Raw genomic sequence first — 24,269 nt, 5'->3', positions numbered from 1 at the left:
AGTGCGACATCTAGATTGTAATTCTGCTTCAAAATTTATAGATACTTTGAGTAAGTCGAGTGTAATTGTGGAAAACCATTTAGATCAATTAACATCAAATGTAAATGTGGAAAACAATTTAGATCAGCTAACATCACATTATAATGTGACCTTGAGAGATGCTCTGGACACAGTGGCACCCCTTAAAACAAAAGTGATCAAAGCACATAGAAACTCTCCCTGGTTTAATGAAAACACTCGAGCTCTTAAATTAGAGTGTCGAAAACTGGAGCGCAGATGGAGAACAACAAAGCTACATGTCTTTCAAATTGCATGGACAGAGAGTGTTAATAAATATAAAAAGCCCTCTTTAAAGCTCGGTCAGAATATTATTCTACATTAATAGATAGCAATAATAAAAATCCTCGGGTACTGTTTAGAAGAGTGGCTAAATTAACAAATGGAAATTCAGATCAACAGTGCAAAATACCAACAGGCATTAGCAGTACAGACTTTATGAACTTCTTCAATGAGAAAATTAAAAATATAAGATCCCAGATCTCTGCATCACAGTACAAACCAAATACTAGCTTAGCAGACCCTGTCTCACATTGCACTCAGCACTTTAGTAATTTTAATCCTGTAACTGAGCAGGAAGTCTTAAGTTTAATTTCTAAAATGAAGCCCACTACTTGTTCCCTAGATCCAGTGCCAACAAAACTAGTAAAAAGTGCAATGGATGTTCTTGCAGCGCCTATCCTAAACATTATCAGTAGTTCATTATTGCATGGCACAGTACCTGATACACTAAAAGTGTCCGTCATTAAACCATTACTTAAAAAGTCAGACCTTGACCCACATATACTAAATAATTATAGGCCTATTTCAAATTTACCGTTTCTCTCTAGAATACTAGAAAAAGTAGTCGCGAGTCAGCTTCAGACACACCTTACGCATTACAATTTATTTGAGAAATTCCAGTCTGGTTTTCGCACTGGTCATAGTACAGAAACGGCACTAACACGGGTTGTAAATGACATTCTGATATCCTCTGATGAAGGAAACTCCACTGTAATTATGTTGTTGGACTTAAGTGCAGCATTTGACACCATCGACCATTCTATTTTACTGCACAGGCTAGAAAATAATGTTGGGCTTACAGGCACTGTTCTCGCTTGGTTTAGTTCTTACTTATCAAATCGATTCCAATATGTACAGAAATGTGCTGACAGTACTCCATCATTATACACAGAAGTTCAATATGGTGTCCCACAGGGCTCAGTACTGGGACCTTTACTGTTTTCACTGTACATGCTTCCACTGGGATCTCTCATTAGGAAACATAATGTTAATTTTCACTCGTATGCAGATGACACCCAGTTATACCTTTCATTTAAATCAAATGAAGTTTCTCCAATGTTGTCTTTAATTAGTTGTGTTAGCGAATTAAAGGAGTGGATGAATGAGAACTACTTGTCTTTTAACATCTCTGTTTTATCTGTATTTATTGTTGGAGGGAATGACGCTGATCACAACAATATTTTGTCATCATTTAACTCAGTTGGAATCCCAGTCAATTTTACTGAATCAGCCCGCAATCTAGGAGTTATCTTTGACTCTAGCATGTCATTTAAAGCGCATATTACAAAGTTGTCCAAAACATGTTTCTTCCATCTTAAAAATATTAGGAAATTAAGGCGCTTTTTAAATAAACAGGATTCTGAGAAACTAATTCATGCATTTATTTCTAGTAGGATTGACTGCTGCAATGCGGTGTTCACTGGATGTTCAAACTGTTCTTTGTACAGCCTCCAGTTAATCCAAAATGCGGCTGCAAGAATTATTACAAGAACAAGAAAATACGAACACATAACTCCAGTTCTTAAATCCTTACACTGGCTCCCGGTTAAGTTTAGGGCAGATTTCAAAATCCTTCTTTTAACATATAAAGCATTAAATGGTCGAAGTCCAGCTTACTTGTCTGAACTTATCATGAGTTATAAACTTGAGCGCACATTAAGATCTCAAGATGCCGGTCTGCTTATGATTCCAAGGATTAATAAAATAACAGTGGGAGGTCGAGCTTTTAGTTACAGGGCCCCTAAACTGTGGAATGGTCTGCCTGCTACTATAAGAGATGCCCCTTCGGTCTCAGCTTTTAAATCACAGCTGAAGACTCACTACTTCAGTTTAGCATATCCTGACTAGAGCTGCTGATTAACTGTACAGACTGCATCTCTGTTGTTAGTAATTAGCACTTAAACATAAGTAACATGACAGTTATAATTGTATACTAACCCTCACTTATTCTGTTTTTGTTCTTGGTACTCAAATGTGGCACTTGGTGCCATGGCCCACCTGCCAAGTTGTTTTGCCTGCGAGGATCGCAGGAATCGTGGGAAAGAGGGGTCCTTTCATCGGATTGGCTGGCCCAACACTGTTTCAGCCGTGGAATGGCCAAATGGGGGAGGCAGCTTGAAGGATGAGGTCTCTAGGACTCTACACAAATCCAAATCTTATTATAGGATATATCATCTACTGTTAAATTCTGCTCTGTACTTCTAAAAATTTATATTTTTTTATTTCTTACTATATTGAGAAATTGTTCTGTTCTGTGTACTGCATTGTATTGTATTGACCCCCTTCTTTTGACACCCACTACATGCCCAACCTACCTGGAAAGGGGTCTCTCTTTGAACTGCCTTTCCCAAGGTTTCTTCCATTTTTTCCTTACAAGGTTTTTTTTGGGAGTTTTTCCTTGTCTTCTTAGAGAGTCAAGGCTGGGGGGCTGTCAAAGAGGCAGGGCCTGTTAAAGCCCACTGCGGCACTTCCTGTGTGATTTTGGGCTATACAAAAATAAACTGTATTGTATTGTATTGTTGACAGCAATTCACCTGCCACTTCGCACAGGAGAAATCGTTTTTACTTTCTCATATACTATTATAGAGAAAGTATAGTAATCATGAAAAAATTCGACCTCGATATTTTGATGAATCTTGACATTATAGACTAACCAGTGTCCAACAATACTGTTTTTTGGAATTGTGTGTGTACGCGCGTGCGTGTATGTGTGTGTCTGTAAACACGATAACTCAAAAACGCAACTAGATAGATGGATGAAATTCGGCATGTGGTTGTAACACCACAGTTGTAGATCTGTATTAACTATTGGGCCAAATCCATCACCCGGAAGTGGCACTTTACCTGAATGCATACTTGATTTTTTTTTTTTTATTTATACAGCTGCAGAGTCCGATTTATTCAAGCTTTACTTTTATAATAATTGTTCAATATATTATTAATTTGATTTGTTGTTGATGGTTCCTTAATGTACATAATATAAAAATATAATCATTGTCTTGCGGTTTACTCCTCAAATATCCATCCCCATATCTGAGTATACAAGAAAGTCGAGGGGAGAGCACTCCCGGTTTTTGAAAATAAAACAGCACAGATCGAGAGACTGACTAGGCCATCATACAAGATCAGCATATTGTTGCTGACAAATCACTTTTGCTTTAAAAACATAATTTACCAACAAAGCGATACAAACAAAGGTAGAGAGTCTGACAAGTGATGAAAAACTAAACATACTAATGGGTTTTTGTATTTATTCCATATTTATTAATTTATCTTTTTTAGTTCATATTCACGACTCAAAATACCTGATATTGTGAAAGTAATCCATTAGCAGAATTATATTTTAAAATATTTGTCTCCCTTTTTTCAATGTTTTTCTCTCTCTCAAAATAGATAGTTGAAATATCATATTCTTTTTGTTCTTAAAATCAGCCTTATCATACATATTGCATACCAGGGATTTTTCCTGCCTTGCATCCAAACCTGCTGCAGTAGGCTCCAGGTTTCCTGCAATCCTACTCTGGATAAACAAGTTTAGATAATGTATATATTGTTCTTAATCTTAGACGCTGTCTCTGTTGTTTTATGCCTGTTCGTACTCCTATTACCTGCTTGTTCGGCTCATTATGGGTTTACTGTCCTTTATGGTGGTCTATTCAAGACTCACTGCCCCTAACCTTGACACTACATGCTTGTTGTTCTTTGTTTCCCTCAATACAGCTAGGTGGGGTGTGCGCACTCATTCAAGTCTAAGAGCCCTGTTCTTCCTATTTTCATGAGAAAATATTTTAAAAATTATAAAATTGTATAAAACTGATCTATCCAGTGTCCAGTTTTGATTATGCTTGTTTTTATCAGACAAAAACAAAACCAGATAGTAAACCAGGGAGTGTAGTAAGCTTCCACTAACATTAAACTCGTATCCAAATCTGTTAAGTGTACAGTTCTGTCTGATTGTGACACAAAACTAACTCCATAGGAGCTCCATGCCATGATTACTAAAACTAAAACTAATATATATAAAAATAAAATAGAAATGTCTTTGTGAAATAAAAACTAAACTAAAACTAAAAACACACAATGAAGGAAAACTAAAACTAAACTGAATTTCCAAGTAAGGTCAGAAAAAATATAGAAATAAAAACTAATATAAAAAGGCAAAACTATAATAACCTTGGTGTTGAGACAGTCGAGAAGCAGTGGAACAGGTTTAAAAATGTTTTACATGTAATGCAGGACAGATACATACCTAAAACTGGAATTAATAGAAAATTTTTAAAACTCCACAATGGATTAATAAAGATTTAAAAAAGAAGCTGCAAAGGAAAAAAATGCTTCATGAGGCATATAAGACTAATGGCTGCAAAGTGAATTGTAGAGCATATGAAAACACAAGGGCAACTATTAAGAAGGATATTAGGGAGGCTAAAAGACAGTTGGAGAGGAATATAGCAGATAAGGCAAAAGAAGATCCTAAGAGATTCTTTCATTATTTTAGTAGTAAAAGAACAGTCAAGGAGGAGGTGAAGTGCATTAGAAATAGTAAAGGGGAATTAAAAGATACAGACAATAAAATAGTGGATGCCCTAAACTCACATTTGTCTGAGGTCTTCACAAGTGGATAACCTCCCAGAGGTAAACAGGTCTACTAAGGAGGTACTGAGGGATTTGAAAATTGTTGAGGGTGAAGTACTGCTCAGATTAAATAGGCTGAAATCAAACAAATCACCAGGACTAGATAATATTTACCCTGGAGTTCTTAAGGAGGCTTGTGAGTACATATATAAACCATTGACACATATTTTTAGGAAGTCACTGCGCACTGGAGAGATTCCAAAGGACTGGAAAATGGCAAATATCACCCCATTATATAAAAAGGGTGACAGGGCAGATCCAAGCAACTAGAACAGGAGTTATTCTGAACAGTCAGCATGGATTCAGAAGAGGGAGGTTGTGTTATACTAACATGCTGGAATTCTATGAGGAGGCAACAAAAGGATATGATCAAAGTGGACCATATGATATTATTTACCTTGACATTTGATAAAGTGCCACATGACAGGTTGGACATCAAACTGAAAGAAGTGGGAGTTCAGGGTGATGTTTTTAGATGGGTGCAAAATTGGCTCAGACACTGGAAGCAGAGGGTGATGGTGCAAGAAACCTCAGAATTGGCTGATGTTAAGAGTGGTGTTCCACAAGGGTCAGTGCTAGGGCCGCTATTATTATACAAGGGTTGTTTCATAAGTTTTGAGACTCGGTCACTTGCCGTCATCGGAGGCAGCCGAAATTTTTTTCTATTGTTCTACAATCCCTTCACATCTTCTAATAAATTTTTGGCCCACCCAGCTACAGATGGAGATGAGAAAAAGAGCTCGAAGTGGGCTCCAAAAGGTTGCCTTCCTCCACTGAAAGCCAGGTGCCAAAGGTCAGCCAAGAGGACCATGTTTGCCATCTTTTTTGGCTACAAAAAAATTATTGCTTCAGTTCCACGTCCCGAATGCACGACGATGAACTCTGATGTCTACACAACCCTGTGCCTTCCAGAAGTTTTCAAAAATCTCACTAGAGGTCACCCTAATCGCACCTTGAAAAAATTTGCAAATAAATTCTTCAAAAATCAGACAGTGTGATTTTCTGGATTTTTTTTTTCTCATTTTGTCTCTCATAGTTGAGGTATACCTATGATGAAAATTACAGGCCTCTCTCATCTTTTTAAGTGGGAGAACTTGCACAATTGGTGGCTGACTAAATACTTTTTTGCCCCACTGTATATATATGTCTATCTATATACAGTATATATATATATATATATATATATATATATAATTTGGAATCCATTATATCATTACAGAAGGAATTGGATAGCATACAGGCTTGGGCATATTTGTGGCAGACGAAATTTGATGTGAGTAAATGTAAAGTATTACACATAGGAAATAAAAATGTTAGGCTTGAATACACAATGGGCGGTCGGAAAATCGAGAGTACACCTTATGAGAAGGACTTAGGAATCATAGTGGACTCTAAGCTATCGACTTCCAGACAGTGTTCAGAAGCCATTAAGAAGGCTAACAGAATGTTAAAATCCAAGGAGATTATGCTCAACCTTTATAATGCATTAGTGAGGCCTCCCCTGGAATACTGTGTGCAGTTTTGGCTACAAAAAGGACATAGCAGAACAAGAAAAGGTCCAGAGAAGAGTAACTAGGCTGTTTCCAGGACTACAGGGGTTGAATTATAAGGAAAGATTAAAAGAGCTGAGCCTATACAGATTAGGAGGTGACATGATTGAAGTGTTTAAAATTATGAAGGGAATTAGTACAGTGGATCAACACTGTTATTTTAAAATGAGTTCATCAAGAAGTTTTTATTTACACAAAGAACGATAGACACTTTGAATAAGCTACCTAGTAGTGTGGTAGACAGTAAGACATTAGGGACTTTCAAAATTCAACTTTATATTTTTTTGGAAGAAATAAGTGGATAGGACTGGCGAGCTCTGTTGGGCTGAATTGCCTGTTCTCGTCTCGATTTCTTCTAATGTTTTAATGAATGCCAGGACCCAAGGATTTCTGGCAGAACATTGCCCAGAGCATCTCACTGCCTCTGCCGGGCTTGCCTTCTTCACATAGTATATCCTGCTTCCATCTCTTCACTAGATCAATGATGCACATGGCCATCCACATGATCTAAAAGAAAACGTTATGCATCAGACTAGGCCACCTTCTTCTATTGCTTCATGGTCCAGTTCTGATGCCTTACTCATTTTTTCTGTTTCTAACACATCACCATCAAGAACCGGCTGTTCACTCGCTGCTTAATATACTGTATCCCACCCTTGAGGGGTGACATTACAATGAGTTAATAGGAGGTGAGAAATAAGGAAGCAAACAACATTTTTGTGTAAACAAACATGACCCATGGTGGAATAGCAGACAGCACTGCTGCCTTACCACTCTGGGGACACTGGTATGAGCACCAACCATGGGCAGAGGTACAAGGCATACCAAAATGCATGCTTGAATAGCCTGCCAGTGCTTGAGAAATCCTCATCTAAACGGTATTAATAAGGTACTGTCACTTACCCAGGAGTGCCGACATATTCTGGAAAATTCTTAGCAGTTCAGGTGTAACGGAAGGGCTGTTTTCTAATGTTGCCAACCTAAAAAAAATAAAAGGCCAATAGTGTGAGTTGTTTATGCTATGAATTAAAGTTTCCTGAACTCGAGAATAGCTGTGACAGAATCAAAAACATCTTTCTACGACAAATAAATGATTTCCTATATTCTGAGTTGCATTTTGCATCACTGCCATCTGGCAACAGTACTCTGCAATCACCTTTGAAGATGGAAAGAATAAAAGACACAACAACTATAATGGCAACCACAGCATTGATTTGATTCTTCTGGGACTTTCACCATATGCAGATATTAAACGATGTCATAAAAATCCATAGCAGCTTTATTAATAAATTCTTGAGACATTTATGTAATACAATTAAACTCTGTATTTACTGTTTCCATTCAATTCAATGGAAGATTATAGAACTGAATGATTAAAAGGAAGAGAAATAATGTAATGTCCTATAATTGACCACCAATATCTCTTGCCTCTCCTGTCCATTTTTTTTTGCTGCTATAATTTAAGTGTTCATTCCTTCCTTACAATGAAATGATAGATAGATAGATAGATAGATAGATAGATAGATAGATAGATAGATAGATAGATAGATAGATAGATAGATAGATAGATAGATAGATAGATAGATAGATAGATAGATAGATAGATAGATAGATAGATACTTTATTAATTCAAATGGGGAATTCACATTCTCCAGCAGCAGCATACTGATACAATAAACAATATTAAATTAAAGCTTGATAATAATGCAGGTAAAAAACAGACAATAACTTTGTATAATGTTAAATGTTAACGTTTACCCCCCCAGGTGGAATTGAAGAGTCGCATAGTTTGGGGGAGGAACGATCTCCTCAATCTGTCAGTGGAGCAGGACAGTGACAGCAGTCTGTCACTGAAGCTGCTCTTCTGTCTGGAGATGACACTGTTTAGTGGATGCAGTGGATTCTCCATAATTAATAGGAGCCTGCTGAGCGCCCATCGCTCTGCCACAGATGTTAAACTGTCCAGCTCCATGCCAACAATAGACCCTGCCTTCCTCACCAGTTTGTCCAGGCGTGAGGCGTCTTTCTTCTTAATGCTGCCTCCCCAAAACACCACCGCATAGAAGAGGGCGCTCGCCACAACTGTCTAATAGAACATCTGCAGCATCTTATTGCACATGTTGAAGGACGCCAGCCTTCTAAGGAAGTATAGTCGGCTCTGTCCTTTCTTGCACAGAGCATCAGTATTGGCAGTCCAGTCTAATTTATCATCCAGATGCACTCCCAGATATTTATAGGTCTGCACCATCTGCACACAGTCACCTTTGATGTTCACGGGGTCCATGAGGGGTCTGGGCCTCCTAAAATCCACCACCAGCTCCTTGGTTTTGCTGGTGTTCAGTTGTAGGTGGTTTGAGTCGCACCATTTAACAAAGTCATTGATTAGGTCCCTATACTCCTCCTCCAGCCCACGATAGCAGTGTCATCAGCGAACTTTTGCACGTGGCAGGACTCCGAGTTGTATTGGAAGTCCGATGTATATAAGCTGAACAGGACCGGAGAAAGTACAGTCCCCTGTGGCGCTCCTGTGTTGCTGACCACAATGTCAGACGTGCAGTTCCCAAGACGCACATACTGAGGTCTGTCTTTAAGATAGTCCACGATCCATGCCACCAGGTATGAATCAACTCCCATTTCTGTCAGCTTGTCCCTAAGGAGCAGAGGTTGAATTGTGTTGAAGGCACTAGAGAAGTCTAGAAACATAATTCTTACAGCACCACTGCCTCTGTCTAAGTGGGAGAGGGATCGGTGTAGCATATAGATGATGGCATCCTCTGCTCCCACCTTCTCCTGATATGCAAACTGCAGAGGGCACTATTTTAGCATTTAGACCTGTTAGGTGAGAGAATACTTTCTTTCTTTGTAATTCGTGATTCAGGCCTTTAACATTCCAACTCACAAAATTAACTGTCCCATCTTGGAGACATTGATTCTGAATTTTTGATGTCATTTTGTAGTCTTAACCAAAAGTGAGACTGCTTTGACCTTAATTTCAAAATTTCCCAGGGGTTATTGCCATGCAGTCTGTTGTTACATTGGTAATTATAATTATAAGGATTGAAAGAATAGATTAGAAATATCTTGCTCTCTTTCTCTCTCTCCCTAGTCCCCCCCACCCCGCTTTGCCTCCCCACGTGAGGCTGAACCACACTTCACTAAGTCCCAGTCCTCTGACATACCTAGGGACAGACCACGTCCAAAACAAAACAAGCCCCCAGCAGCGGTGTATGTGAAATAAAATAGAGATATCAATTGCCAATACAGTCTAAATACTATAAGCATAAAATATAAAAAAAAAAGAAAATCTTCAACAAATTTTGCAAAAACTTAAACTATAATTTTGACAACATATTTTCAGCCATCCAAAGAGGCATTTAGACTTAGTAAAATATCCAGAAGTGCTTGTCAAAAGTTATATTGCACTGAACATGTCTTAGAAAAGGAATCTCATATATATTTCTCTTCTGGTTCGTCCTGCTTTCACTTCAAAACCGGTCCCGCCCACACGCAGCCGACACGGCATTTCTCGATTCCTATTCGTCATCTTCCATGTCATGCCCTATACTGGCCTGCTCAGCGTAATACATCCAACAAGTACTCGAGGTGCTGCCACAACGGTAAAGTAGCTTTACCACCTTTGCGGGAGCCACCTGTGACTTTACAACAGCTTGTTACACAGTAAACATCGGACCATACTGTTTTAAAATACACTGGCAAATTTATCACCAAATCTCTCCTCTATACGCTAACACTTCTTCCTCTCCAGGATATGGACAGTTGTATGTTTTTGACACAGCGCAAGCTACTGAAGTACGCTTACAAAATAAAGCAAATTCTGCATGCAGCGAAAATGTACTTCTCCAGCTAGATTCCATGCTCAGAACCATCAACTCCTTCGCTAAATCATACAAACACATGCATGAAATCTCTCAGTCCAATCCAACAGCATCTGTACGAATGGTTTTCAAGGAAACCCCTAGGCAGGATTTATGACAATACAATGCCCCGACATGTCACACCGATGTTGCAGCGATTTCCGTTGGAGAAGATGGCGAAACGCCTGCCAAAAGGGACATTTGCATCTATCCCATAGGCAACTCCTGTAAACAGATTTCCACACTCAATATGAATTGCGATCCTATGGTTTACCCACTTTTATTCCCGGAGACATTGGCTGCTACAAAGATTTACAACATGTTCCCGATAAAAGAACAGCCAAGCAAATAAGGCTTACTCAATGCCAATTTTACGCATACAGATTAGCAATGAGGAATACATTTAGTATTTTGCACTCCAGCGGCAAACTATTCCAACAGTACGTCGTAGATGCGTATGTTAAAACAGAGGGCACGCGTCTCAACTATCTCAGATTATATCAACAAGATCTGCGCATTGAACTATCAGATGCACTGCAAGCAAATGCTGAAAATAACAACGTTCGTGTAGGCAAAATGATCATATTACCGTCCACATTTCCAGGAAGTCCAAGATACATGCAACAAAACTATCAGGATGCCATGGTCATATACGTAAATTCGGAAAGCCTGATTTATTTATCACTTTCACATGTAATCCTGCTTGGCCACAAATTCTACATGCACACTGCGTCTTTCAAGAAGTATTTATTTCTTCTTGATTTCTGAATTCCTTTTTCACCGTTTTCCGTTCCTATTCTTACATCGCCGTATGTTACGGCGGGCATCGGCTAGTAAATATTTTTTGTAAACCAACTACACTTTCTGTTAATGTTAACAATCTCTGTCCACTGACACGTTAAAGCGACTTTTTAAACAACTTTACCATCATTAAACTGCATAATATTTAAACTAATAAATAATAACAATAAAATACTGCTCCCTCACAGTAACGGATCCCCAGGTGTATGTTCAGTGTAGAGAACTTTATGGCAGGTGTGACGAGGCTCCAAAAAACTAGATGTATAAATGGGTATCACACAGGTTTAACTTAAATATTGTGTAAATGTTGGGTTTGTGATCTGGTGGTCGGAGACACGAACACAGAATTCAATGGATGTTCTTCTGAACGGGCTTTCTTTATTGCACGCGTGCTGTCTCTATCTGGCGTACCAAAACCCCAGTTCCTATCCATCCTTTTTCTTTCTCCATATAACCAATCAGCACACGATAAACGTCTTTGTGAAATTAAAACTAGTTATAAACTTAGCCCACAGAGTGTTTAAAATTTTAAAAATATCGTTATACATTTCTAATTATGCCATCCATTCAGGGTTGTGCCCATCCCTGAACGAGTTACCAGCACATTGCAGGGAGAATACGAGCAAAACATACACTAGCAGGGTCAATATAGCATAACAAAACCCCACATCCTACATGACTGTGAAAGGAAACTGAAGCACACCGAGTAAACCCACCAGAAAAACATGCAAATGCAAGGCAGGGTACACCCGAGACACCCTTGCTGCTAGGCAGCAGTGCAACCTCCACGCCGCCGTGCCCCCACATGATTAATACATGCTTTAATGCATTTCATCATAAAAATTATATCAAGTATTTATCTTAGCATTCTAAATGTTCAGAGAGCAGGAATATCATGAAGTTAATGTATTCTGTGCGGCAATCGCTGCAGGTGCCTCCTCAGTACAAGAGGAAGTCAGTTTAAGAAGCACGTACCGATTTAACATGGCTCGGGAAACACTTAACACAAAACATTTAATGTGCTATACTGTATAACTTATGACGGGGTTTGAGAAAATCTAGTAAATTAAATATTCATTTTACGATGAAGTTTAGTTTACGATGTTCTACTTTAATGACAAATTACGAGAATAAAGTCAAAATGTCGACTTTAATCTTGACATAAACAGCGAGAAGAAAGTAGAGATGTCAAGAATAAAGTCAAGTTTCTGCAATATATAAAACCATTTTACAGTCCCTCCCTTTCAAAGACCCAAGAGGACAATGGGAAAAGGATCTCTCCCTCAACATATCAGAAAAGGAGTGGAAGGTAGCAATGCAGAGAATTCACTTGAGCTCCATATGTGCAAAGCATACAATTATTCAACTAAAAATTATATATTGAGCACATCTGTCTTGCTTAAAATTGTCCAAAATGTTTCCAGGGGAGGATCCAACCTGCGAATGCTGCAATTACGTTCCAGCCTCACAGGGTCACATGTTTTGGGCCTGCACCAAATTAACATCATTTTGGACCAAGATTTTTAAATGCCTTTCAGACAGCCTTGGTGTCACAATCCCTCCTAATCCACTAACAGCTGTGTTTGGTGTACTTCTAGATAGGCTTAAAGTGGAGAAAGACAAACCGTGATTGGCTTCACTACACTATTGGCATGTAGACTTATCTTGCTCAACTGGAAGAATCCTAACTCTCCCCTTTTAAGTCAATGGGTAACTGATGTTATATATAATTTGAAATTGGAAAAAATAAAATTCTCACTTAGAGAATCTGTGCAGAAATTCTTCCAAACCTGGCAGGATCTAATCAATAACATTTTAGAATAAGCTTTTAAAGTACTGAGGAGGCAGATTCTCTCCCTATTTTTTTTTAAATCTATCTATTTGCTTATTTTTACTAGGTTTAAGTTTTATTCTGCTGGCCATGCTCTCTTTCTCAGGGGTGGGGGTTAATTTGTTTTCAATCCTATTCTTGTAAAATTGATGTATTTGTATGGAATGTTGTGTGATTTCAATAAAATCAATAAAAAAAAAAACAATGGCAAATTAAAAAATAAGTCGAGAAATGTTTAAGTGTGCAAAATGTTATTCAAATTTTTGATTCATCTAAGTAGTAACCTTTTGCTGATATAACAGCCAAACTGTGGTAACCATTCTGATTCAGAATGCCAGTCACTCTGTGCAAGTCACTAACTCTGCCTCCATCAAAAGAATGCCAGACCATCATACTTCATCCTCCATGTTTGACAGTTTGTGTCACACATTGAAGAACCATCCTTTCAGCAACTTGATGGCATACAAACACCCTGCATGATGAACCAAATATTTCAAATTTTGATTCATCGGCCCATAAGACTTTCTTCCAGTTTGCAGTAGTCCACAGCCAGTATTTCAAGGCCCTACTTTGTTCTTTAAGGTATGGCTTACTTACTGCCACTCGCCTGTCAAACCTGCAGCACAAAGTCTCCTCTTCACAGTAGAAAGTCAGACTTGCTTTTCTCGACCACTGTTAAGTTGTGGTGCTGTAAGGCACCTATCACGCAAGCTGGTGACACTGAGAAATTTGTCACGTTACAGTGCAGTACTGACCTTACTATCGATGTGACATCCCTACTAGCAACACACCTAAAATAAATCAACGCACTTTGCACATTAGTAATTAGCAGGGTGAATGAGAGCCAGAAGTAACTGTATTGGCAATGGGTAAGTTGCCCCCAAGATAACATTACATACCTTGTCATGAATCTCAGGATGGTACGAATCTAGACCCCTCTTCAAGTCTGTGGTGTTCTTTCCTGTGAGCTTCATTCATTCTTAGTTTTTATTAACAAAATTAACATTGCTCTTCCATCTGTTCACATCTAATGGCTACCCCAAGACATTTATCAAACAATGCTTACATAAGAGGTGCCACAGATCTCAACAAACAATCGACTCATGTCCTACTTGGTACACCATTCCCTAATACAGTAGTATATAGGAAAGTACAGCACACTTCCTCTCCAAATCAAGATTCAATATAGCCCACAAACCTGCTAACACTCTGCAGACTGTTCTTTTTAATGCAAAAAGCAAAAAATCTTCATCAGAGACATGGAATGCAGTAACAGTATGCCATGTAATGTGTGCCCAGCTGTATATGTCAAATAAACATCTAAAACACTTCCAACATGCATACAAAAACATGCATACACTATCAGAAGGAAGGACCCATGATCTCTGATATATGCGCATAGAAGTTTAACGGACACATGTTTAAAACAGGGACACGGTGCAAGTAAAATTCAGGGCTAATACTAAAAATATCAGAGGGCTGGCTGAATCATGGGCCTCAAATGAAAATGCCATTAACTGATATTTGGACATGACCCCAGCATATGCAGGCTTAAAAAGATGAACATCTAAATAATAAAAAGGACTTTATGACCAACACTCTCCAAACCCCTACACTCCCCTGCACCCACACTCGCTCATTTGCGTTATATTACCTTGACAAGAAATGCTACAGGGGCTCTTGTAAAGAATTCGGAACTTTAAAGGACAAAAATAAAGGTATGTGAAATAAAGTGGAATGAGACAGGGAAAAAAAATATGAATGCGCTGATTTAATACTTAGTGGAGGAGCCTTTCTTTGTAATGACAGCTTCAAGACACTTCCTGTATGAAGAAATCAATAGCCTGCAGTGCTCAAGTGCGATTTTGACCTATTCTTTTAAAGTGATTGTCTTTAAATCTTGAAGATTCCAGGGGGCCCTCTTGTGAATCCTGATCTTTAGTTCCTTCTGGACCTGTTCAATTGGTTTGAAGTCAGGTGAATGAGTGCGTCATTCTAACAACTTGATTTTCTTTCTCTGAAACCGTTTGAGAGTTTCCTTTGCTGTATGTTTTACATCATCATCCTGGTGGATGGCAGCAAATTAATTTCAAGAATCTCTTGCTACATGGCCCCATTCACCGAAAGTTGCCTATACCATGAGATGAGAAGCAGCCCCACACCATGACGCTTGCACCTCCAAACTTCACTGGTGGTATAGCGTTTTTCGGTGATGTGCAGCGTCATTTCTCCTCCAAACATGGTGTGTAGTATGATAGCCAAAAAGTTCAACTTTGATCCAAATGTTGTGTAGCAAACATTAAACAAGCTTGAACATGCCTTTTCTTCAGTAATGGAGTCTTGCGGGGTTAGCATGCATAGATGCCATGCCAGTAGACTGTACTGCCTATTATTATCTCTGTAACAACTTTACTAGCTGCCTCCAAGTAGCGTTCCTTCCGAGTGGTACTTTTCTCTTGGCCTACTCTTTTGATTATGCTTTGGACACCCTATTCAAAAATCTTACAAGGACCTCCAGTGTGTGGCCGGTTGACAACTGAGTAATGCTCCTTCCACTTGGATGATTACAGGAAAATTGAAAAGTTATGAAATACGTCTGCAACCAGTTGTATTGATATGGTTTGCAACAATTAGGTTGCGAAGGTCATGGGAGAGCTCTTTGCTTTTACCCATCATGACATGTTTCTTGTGTGACACCAAAAAAACATTTTACAGCCCATCAATATGTACTAATCCAGCTGATATCAATTGGCACAGATAGGAGGTGGAATTACTTTCTAACTACTTATGGATTTCAGCTGGTTCCTTGCCTTGGTTTACTGCTTTTTCCTTATTGTGTTCAATACTTCACTACTGCACCAATCCACTTTATTATTGTTTCAACCCACTTTATTACACATACCTTTATATATGGCCTTTAATGTTGTGAATTCTTTATATTTGTGGATTTCTTGAGTCTATACCAATATCTGGTGAGAACTGCATGTGAATAGCCTCATTGAAAATGCATTTACTGAAAAAAGTGTTGACACGTTCAACAGTTATTTCCCGCACTGTATATGATACATTTAAGTTCTTTAATACATTTAAAATATGTTAATTTACAGTAACTATAACATTTCTATATAAACATACCATAATTCAAGACCATCTTCTAGCAGGTACACATGTGGGGGCTGATTAACATCTGTACTCAGCTGAATAACAGGTAAAAGGAATGGATACAGGTTCTTGCTTTCTGCTCCCAAACCCTACAAAATTAAACAAACAATGGAGTAAATTACCACACAGCCTAAAGAAAATCACAATCATTAGTGTATACAGATTATATTTAAACTGGATAAACAGTAATAAAAAAAGTTATGAAAGACACAGACATTAAAATGAAGTAAACAGTGAATACATTGATTAAAGTAAGTTAAATTTAAAACTTAGAGAAAGGGCTATTCTTTAGTATGAATATGAACCTTGGAAAAGAAGAAAACATTTGCTGAGAAACAGAACTGTGAACTCTATAAGACCTTCACTTCCCTTCAGATTAATGTGATACTAGAGGTTCAGGGTAGGCAATAAGGCAAAAATGTCACTTGATGATATTTTCAAATATTGCTGTGACACATAATATTTATTTTAATATTACGCAAATTTATGAACTGGTAAAAACTACCAGGAATCACAGTGAATTTCCCACATAAAACCAAAGGAGGCAGCTAAATAAGTTAGAAATTGTCCAACATCTTACAGACGAAACCAGTCAGAGGTCAATAAAAATAAACTACCATAGATTGACAGAGCAGATAGAAATAGACTGTAAAAATGCGTAAATGGAAAGAAAAACAAATGCTAATGACTCACTGAAATCTAGACAAATGTACACTGGACTACATTAATGGAACTGTATTGCTGTCAGTACGGTTAACTGTAGCAGGCAAATGCATCTTCAAAATAAGGAGCAGTCTAACAGTGTGTTTGGTTACCTTGAATGGTATACATGCTCTTTGTGATCATTAAAAATAAAAGAAACCCAACATAGTGAAAAAAAGCTAGGAGAAACCTGAGTTGGGGACTGGGAAAATATTCTGCATTCTTGAAATCGGCATCTAAGTTCAGGTTTTTCCTGAACGTATCTATGTTCTCCTGGTGTTATACCTTCAACACAACACCATCACATTACATTTCATAGGATGGACACCTCTCAAAACAAACAAAAAATAACAGTTTCATTACCTTATCTTGTGTGAATAATTATTAATGCATAGTTGATTTCTGACTATCATACAGGGATTGTTGCCATCAAAGTTGATTAATAATTTGAGGAGAAACAAGCTAGTAATTAATGTTATTTATAAAATTATCCATATTATGTAATGAGAACAAAGTTTAACTTTTAACATTCTTTTTTAAATATTAATAGCTCTCTTAATAACAAAAAATAAGTATGACAACACAGAACTGAAAATGTGTCTTCTACTTGTCAAATACAACTAACATATTAACATTTGTGCATGTGTGTTAAAGGTATACACTTAAAAAAAATTTTCTCAGTTCAGCTTTATTAAGTTCATATTGTAGCAGAAAGTACAAGACATGTGAAAACACTACTGAAAAACAGGCCATTAAAAAGTTATATACTGTAAACAAAAAAATACAGTACGTCATATCAATTTTAGGAGGACATAAGCTTGAAGCATGACACACATTGTTCATTAGAATGACATTAACACAATATTTTACCAAAGTATCACATTTTAAAAATAGTTTCATGACACACTCCATTCAAAAATATCATAAAGTAGTACTGGACAGTATAACCAAAATTCTATATCACGGTATTTTTCAAAATTATACCGGTTTCACGGTATTCAACGGAATTTTTTTCCCATGCATGAGTGGATGTTAACCACATTTTCCACTGCAATTACTGCAGTAGACTGGCTAACCTATTCCACTGTCATGAGAATTGTACATTGTACAAAAAAGCATTTTAATGTGCACACAAGTATTAATACAGGCTTGAATGGCCCCATAAAGTGATAGTTTTCAAGGGTGTGGCACTAATGAAGAGAAGGAATCACATTGCATGACAGTTGCAGTCAAAATATAGAACCTTTTTGTTGAACAAATTTTGGAAACAACTTAAAGTAAAATTTTGATAACATATTTTCAACCATCCAAAGAGGCACTTAGACTTAGTAAAATATCCAGAGGTGCTTGTTAAAAGTTGTATTGCACTGAACATGTCTTAGAAAAGGAATAAATAGTAAATATTTTTTGTAAACCAACTACACTTTCTGTTAATGTTAACATCTCTGTCCACTGACACATTAAAGTGAGTTTTTAAACAACTTTACCATCATTAAAATGCATAACATTTAAACTAATAAATAATAACAAAATAAATAATAGTGCAACTTTCAGTAATAATACTATTACTTCAAGACTTCAAGCCCAGGTGCATTACACAGTATTCACCAAATAAAAATAAAATAAAATAAAACAAGTGCAACTTGGTGACCCAGTTGTTAATCGCTATGCGCTTCTTAAACTGACTTCCTCTGCACTAACAGGAGTGAAAAAGGTCACCACTTAAACAGTTTCCCGCTGCGCCACATTCTGAACGTTGTTTAGGCTATTTAAACCGGTGTTGCAGTATAAGAAAAATCCATATCATAACAAAAATAAAAAACGGCGGAGTCCTTTAAGACTGGCAATTTATATTCAGAATAAATGCAATATGAATCAGATGATGAAAGACATGCAAAACAAAACAAAGCAAACAATTGTTAAATCTGTGTGAGTTTTCTTTAGTAAAGGTTGGACACACCTTTCTAACACGGGAGATACAGGAAGTCTACTTACACTTAATGCTTCCTAAAATCTCACCCCGTTTAATTAACTCTTTCTCACTTTACTGCAGTATCCAGACATCTTGCCTCCCTAACAAAATTGCTGCTATCCTCTGAGCTCACTTGGGTTATGTGTCCATTTCAAACCTCACCTGTCAATGAGTCCATTAAGTCAAAGAACTGCCAGAAATCTCCAGCTGTTGCTGAACCCATGAGAATAAGCATTTTTAAAGCACCCATACGTTAATATGGGCTGTCTGTCCTTACCAGATATCCTGAGGGTTAAATTTTAGATGTTCTGTCATCTGGCCACAAGTATGTCACTGCTATTAAGCACTAGGTCTTAAGGTCACTGTTTTGCAAAAAAAGGTTATAAATAACTTGACCACTAGTACTGTAGTCATCAAACCTATTAGAGCAGTTAGACAGCTTAGATCAAGAAAAAGAGATATTGTCTTTCTTCTCCTGCGGCAAGCTATAACTCCACACAGATCCATGCCATACTGCCACCTCTATGATCATGTTATGAAATGGAATTAAACTTAAAATACCTTCACGAGGTGAATCAATGTAGTAAGGATTGCACATCGAAGCATATTGTGGTCTTCTGACTGTTTCCAAAGGAGAGGAAGGTACTGAACCAGACATCCAACATAAGGTTTAATCTTCAATATTAAAATAAAAAAAAAAAGAACAGTTCACAACACACACGATTACTACCTTGTAAATAAAGATATATTGAACAGTTCGTAACATTTAACCAATGTTACTATAGTTAATGAAAACTAAAATTAAAACTGATACTATGAATAAAAAACATTTTCGTAAACTGAAATAAAATAATTAACAAAACTGAAATTAAAAACTAAAACTAAATGAAACAATTACAGTAGCTTGAAAGACTAACTGAAATAAAATAACAATTTACTAAAAATATTTTTAGTTTTCGTAGACTTGCACAAGGGATAACCAGGGATCCAGGGGTCCTGAAATTAATTAAAATATATTAATAAGAACTTTATATTTTGTTTTTGAATAAATATTCCTGCTGTTAGTCTTTATCCCTTGTAACTTTTAACTCCAAAACAGAAATTCATCCACCACGAGCCACCCGCATACATTCTTCCACTGAACAGCAGCTGGTGATACAGCATTTGCAGTGACAGATCAAGCTGAAAATGGGTGCGTAAAGTGTGTGAAGAAGAAAGTGATTTGCTGCGTTGTAACATTGACAGTTCTTCAGGAGCTGATAGTGACAGCATGATAGATTCTGGTTTAAGCGTTAATGAAGCATACCAAGGTGATGATTTTGCTTTGAATGTGCTCTATATCTTTCATTCACTGGATCACCAGGGCTCAAGAGAAAAGTGTTAAGATACCTATAATCCCTAACAGAATTTCAGTCTGTTCATAAATGACAGCACGTTAGCTGAAATTCTCAGTGGGCCCAAGATATAATATGTACACAGCAATTAATAAGAGTCACACGCTAAGCTAAATTCCAGGCTGCATACGAGTCTGAAGTCCATTATGATGAGCTGCTGAATTTCTTTGTGTTTCTTGTATATCAATTACCTGAAATTGCAATGGGCATGAAAAAAAAGTTAAATGTATGGACAAAAAATCACTAGTGAGTAACTTTTCAGTTTATTTCTCAGGTGTCCACGTTTTCTTGACAATAATACACCTGCCACTTCGCACAGGAGAAATCCTTTTAAAAATAAAATTGCACTGATCGAGAAACTGATTATGTCAACATACAAGATCATCATATTGTTGCTTATGAATCACTACAAACGTTGTAAAATTCCTGTGTTGGTGTCTCTACTGAACTGCAGGTAGGTAGGTGAAGAGAGTCTGCAACTGGTGAAAAACTAAACATACTACTGTGTTTTTTATTTATTCAGTACTAGGTGAAATACCCAGCATTGCCCGGAAAGAATGAAAAAAATATAATTTAAAAAAAAACTAACATGACAGATTCATTTTTGTTTTGTGGTGTAGTAAGAATTTTTTACATGCAGAATTTTTGACAATGAAAAAAAAAGTCAATTAAATTAATATTACTATTAGGTTAATTTAATTCTATCAATTCTATTAGCACCACAACATTGTTACAAAAAGAATATTGCAAGATGAAAATATAGCAAGCAACAACAAACAAATAATACTACAGATTTTTCATGATAAAACTGTTGGTTGCTTTTACAGAGCACAATGATAAAACTGACGGTTGCTTTTACGGAGCACACCACAAACGTTCTGAGCGTCAACTGGATGATAACAAGCATACAAGACCACAAGATTGTTACAGTCTGCTTTATATATAAGATTTATTAATTTATCCTTTTATAGTTTTACATTCACAGCTCAAAATACTTGACATTGTGAAAATAATCCAGTTGCAGTATTTAAAATACAGGTAAAATTCCGTTACAACAAATTGCCAGGGACCTAAAAAATATTTTGTTGTAATGAAAATTTCATAGTAATGACATTCTGTATTTGTCACTATACTGCTTTCTTTAACTTGCGTCCAGGTGTTTGCAATCATTTCAATAGCTTCTTTCATGTTAATTTTAATCTCCTCCTGTCTATAAATTATGCTGACGAGAACTTTTCTCAGCATTTCCTTGCGATAATACACTTTCAGGGTGCGAATGATGCCCAAATCCATGCTTAAGTTTAACCAATGAATTAACTTTTAGATCAGTGTTTCCCAAACTCGTTCCAATTAGCTTCTGTTTTTAATTGAACTCCTGGGCTAATTAAGTGAACTGATATTTCTCAAGTTCTGTGTTTAGGGAACAATATAGAAATTAAAAAACTAAGTTTGTTTTAAAAAAAAAAAAAAAAAATTAAAATGTACCAAGCAGTTATACAGGAATAATATATTTTTTTTCTTTTTAATAGTATTTTCATCTTGATTTTCATTCTACTTTTCTAGGTCTTCTAATTGTTTAATTAATCCATTATTTACTAATTAGTGGGTCTGACTCTAAAGTAGTGGCCTTTGATTATTCAGTGTTGTTTGCCTGCGTGTCTGTTCTGCTTGTTTTTAATTATCGTTATTAAAATACAACGAAGGGGAAAAACTGCACAGAGAAAGAGCAAAGTATAATGAAATCAACAAAAGAGAGTTAAGCGTTTAAAACTATAGCAAAAGCAGAAATTTTTCTAAATGTCTTATAAATGTAAAAATCATGCTTTCTGAATGTCGAATAAAAGAAAAAATAAAACCCAGCTAATTAAATGAGATCAGTGCTATCAGGTGTTGTCACTGATTTAGGAATCTGATTGGAACAAAAACCTGCAGCCACAGGGGGTCCCCCAGGACAGAGTTTGGGAAACACTGTTTAAGATGATGTGTTTTCATTGCATTTCAAATGGTTAAATTTGAAGAAAAACAGAGGTGTTCTAAAACTTTTGACTAGTAGTGTAGGTACAGAGAATTATGAGAATATCTGTACTCCACTGTAATCACTTATTAGATCTCACTTCAGTATTCATTTGTGTCATATAGGTCTATGGATAATTTGAGAGTTGCCTGTATATGACGTATAACCTTGCTTCAAAGAGCAACAAAGTCAGTTAGGATTTTTATAGATACTCATCCTATTCCTAACCTTCCTTTTCTCACCTTTCCACTGTATTTGTTAACTGTTTTCCCTACAACTTTTAAAACCTTAGCCTAGGGAGGCATGGGTTCTGATTATTGTTATGTCCTCACATATTCTACCAATTATGCCAGTCTAAGGTTTTATAAAAGATGCCATTGCAGCCTCAGTATTTTTGTCTCATTGTGTTTTAGTTTTGAAGCAATGTTTCTAAATGGGAATTCAGTATTGTTTATTGGTTTTGTTATATGGTCCTTGAATGCTTATTCTTGTCTTTTTTGGCAAGTTATTGTATATTGTGCTCTCTTTTTGGCAGATTTTCCCATTTCTTTTGTTTTGTTTGCTTTCCTGCTGTTTTAGTTTATTTTTCTTAGTTCACCTGTTTAGTATTCCTGATTGTATTAATAATGCTTTAATTTCCTTCCAATTTAACTAATAGTTGTGTTTCCAATTACTAGTTTTAAATTATACTATATGTTTTAAATTTAGGTAAAGAGTGATAGTTTGTATCAAAGCACAAAAGGAGAAAAAAAATATCAGTAAATTGTTATTACTTAATTTACGAATCAAAAATACATTGATGCCATCATAATGTTATTTCCAAAATACATTCCTCAAAAAAAATTAGCTTACCTGTGTATTAACTCTTTCTACTACACAGGAAATAACATGGAGGATATGCATTTTTGTGTCACATTCTGTCACTTGCTGAAGCAACTGGAAGAGAAGGCTAAATATGGACTCCAGATACTACCAGAAAAAGAAAAAAAAGTAATCAGGATTATCTTTTTTTAATCAACTATACAGTATGAGTGGAGGAAGGTGCAGGCTGGTTTGGATCAAATCTGATTACAGGTTAGGATTAAGTTTAATTTCATATATATATATATATATATATATATATATATATATATATATATATATATATATATATATATATTAATGTACATGTTCATGCTCAACTATGATTTACTTCAAATTATGCAGTCAATTAGAGGTTGTTTTTGAGAAAAACTGACAGTATAAAGTAAGGGTTGTTTTTATTAACATTCTGATGTATTTTTATCAATAATATATAGTTCAACTGTGTAATTTGTAATTAACATTTGATCATTTCAGTTAAACAAATCATCTTTTCATTTAATTATATTAATGTCATTTGAAGAAAAAACTAAAAATGCACTTTTAAAATGTGCAATCATTAAAAAAAAGCTTGATATCCAGATAGAGTGCTGGTAAAACCAAAAAACATCAGGCCATATTTAATATCCTCAATAGAATAGGTCTTAAAGAGTGTATTATTTTTATCATTGTTTTTTCAATTTAAAAGAATATATACTTAAATTCATTTTTATCTCATAATGCAATGATAAGAATGGTTTTATAGAACAGAAACGTTTATTGTGTGTCCAAAAATCAAAAGCATGAATAATAAAATTAAACCAAATAAAATGCACCTATAATTTTCATTGCAGTGGTACTGGAGAATTAACGACCAGAACAATTGCAATACTTACTGGTAAAAACTGTTCTGTTCTAAATTCAAAATCATCTACTGGTAAATAGTATGATTAAGGAATATACATTAGGAAGACGAAAGAAAAAAAAATAATTTCAGAGAACAATATTTAACAATGTTTATGCATTATTTTCCTGATTATTATAATTATTGACCATAGTGGATTATTGACCATAGTGGAGACATCTGGTGTGGCTTAGGGGTATTTGAAAATATATATTTTTTGCCATAAGAAAACATTTGAATAAAAAAGAAG

General features: G+C 36.2%; 1 protein-coding gene across 1 annotated transcript in view; it reads right to left on the bottom strand.

Moving 5' to 3' along the window:
* The window catches only part of ipo11 (importin 11), a 311,838-nt gene that overhangs the window by 92,216 nt on the left and 195,353 nt on the right, over positions 1 to 24,269 (bottom strand). Inside the window, exons 18-22 of the mRNA XM_051929691.1 lie at positions 24,012 to 24,052; positions 23,128 to 23,244; positions 19,429 to 19,542; positions 16,167 to 16,282; positions 7,428 to 7,504 (exon numbers count right to left, since the gene is read on the bottom strand). Coding sequence (XP_051785651.1) covers positions 7,428 to 7,504; positions 16,167 to 16,282; positions 19,429 to 19,542; positions 23,128 to 23,244; positions 24,012 to 24,052 — 465 coding nt within the window. The remainder of the gene's footprint in view (positions 1 to 7,427; positions 7,505 to 16,166; positions 16,283 to 19,428; positions 19,543 to 23,127; positions 23,245 to 24,011; positions 24,053 to 24,269) is intronic.

Source organism: Erpetoichthys calabaricus, chromosome 7 (assembly GCF_900747795.2).
Source record: "Erpetoichthys calabaricus chromosome 7, fErpCal1.3, whole genome shotgun sequence".
NCBI classification, from domain to species: domain Eukaryota; kingdom Metazoa; phylum Chordata; class Cladistia; order Polypteriformes; family Polypteridae; genus Erpetoichthys; species Erpetoichthys calabaricus.
Note: the sequence above shows the minus strand (reverse complement) of the source record. Positions and strands in the feature narration are given on the sequence as shown.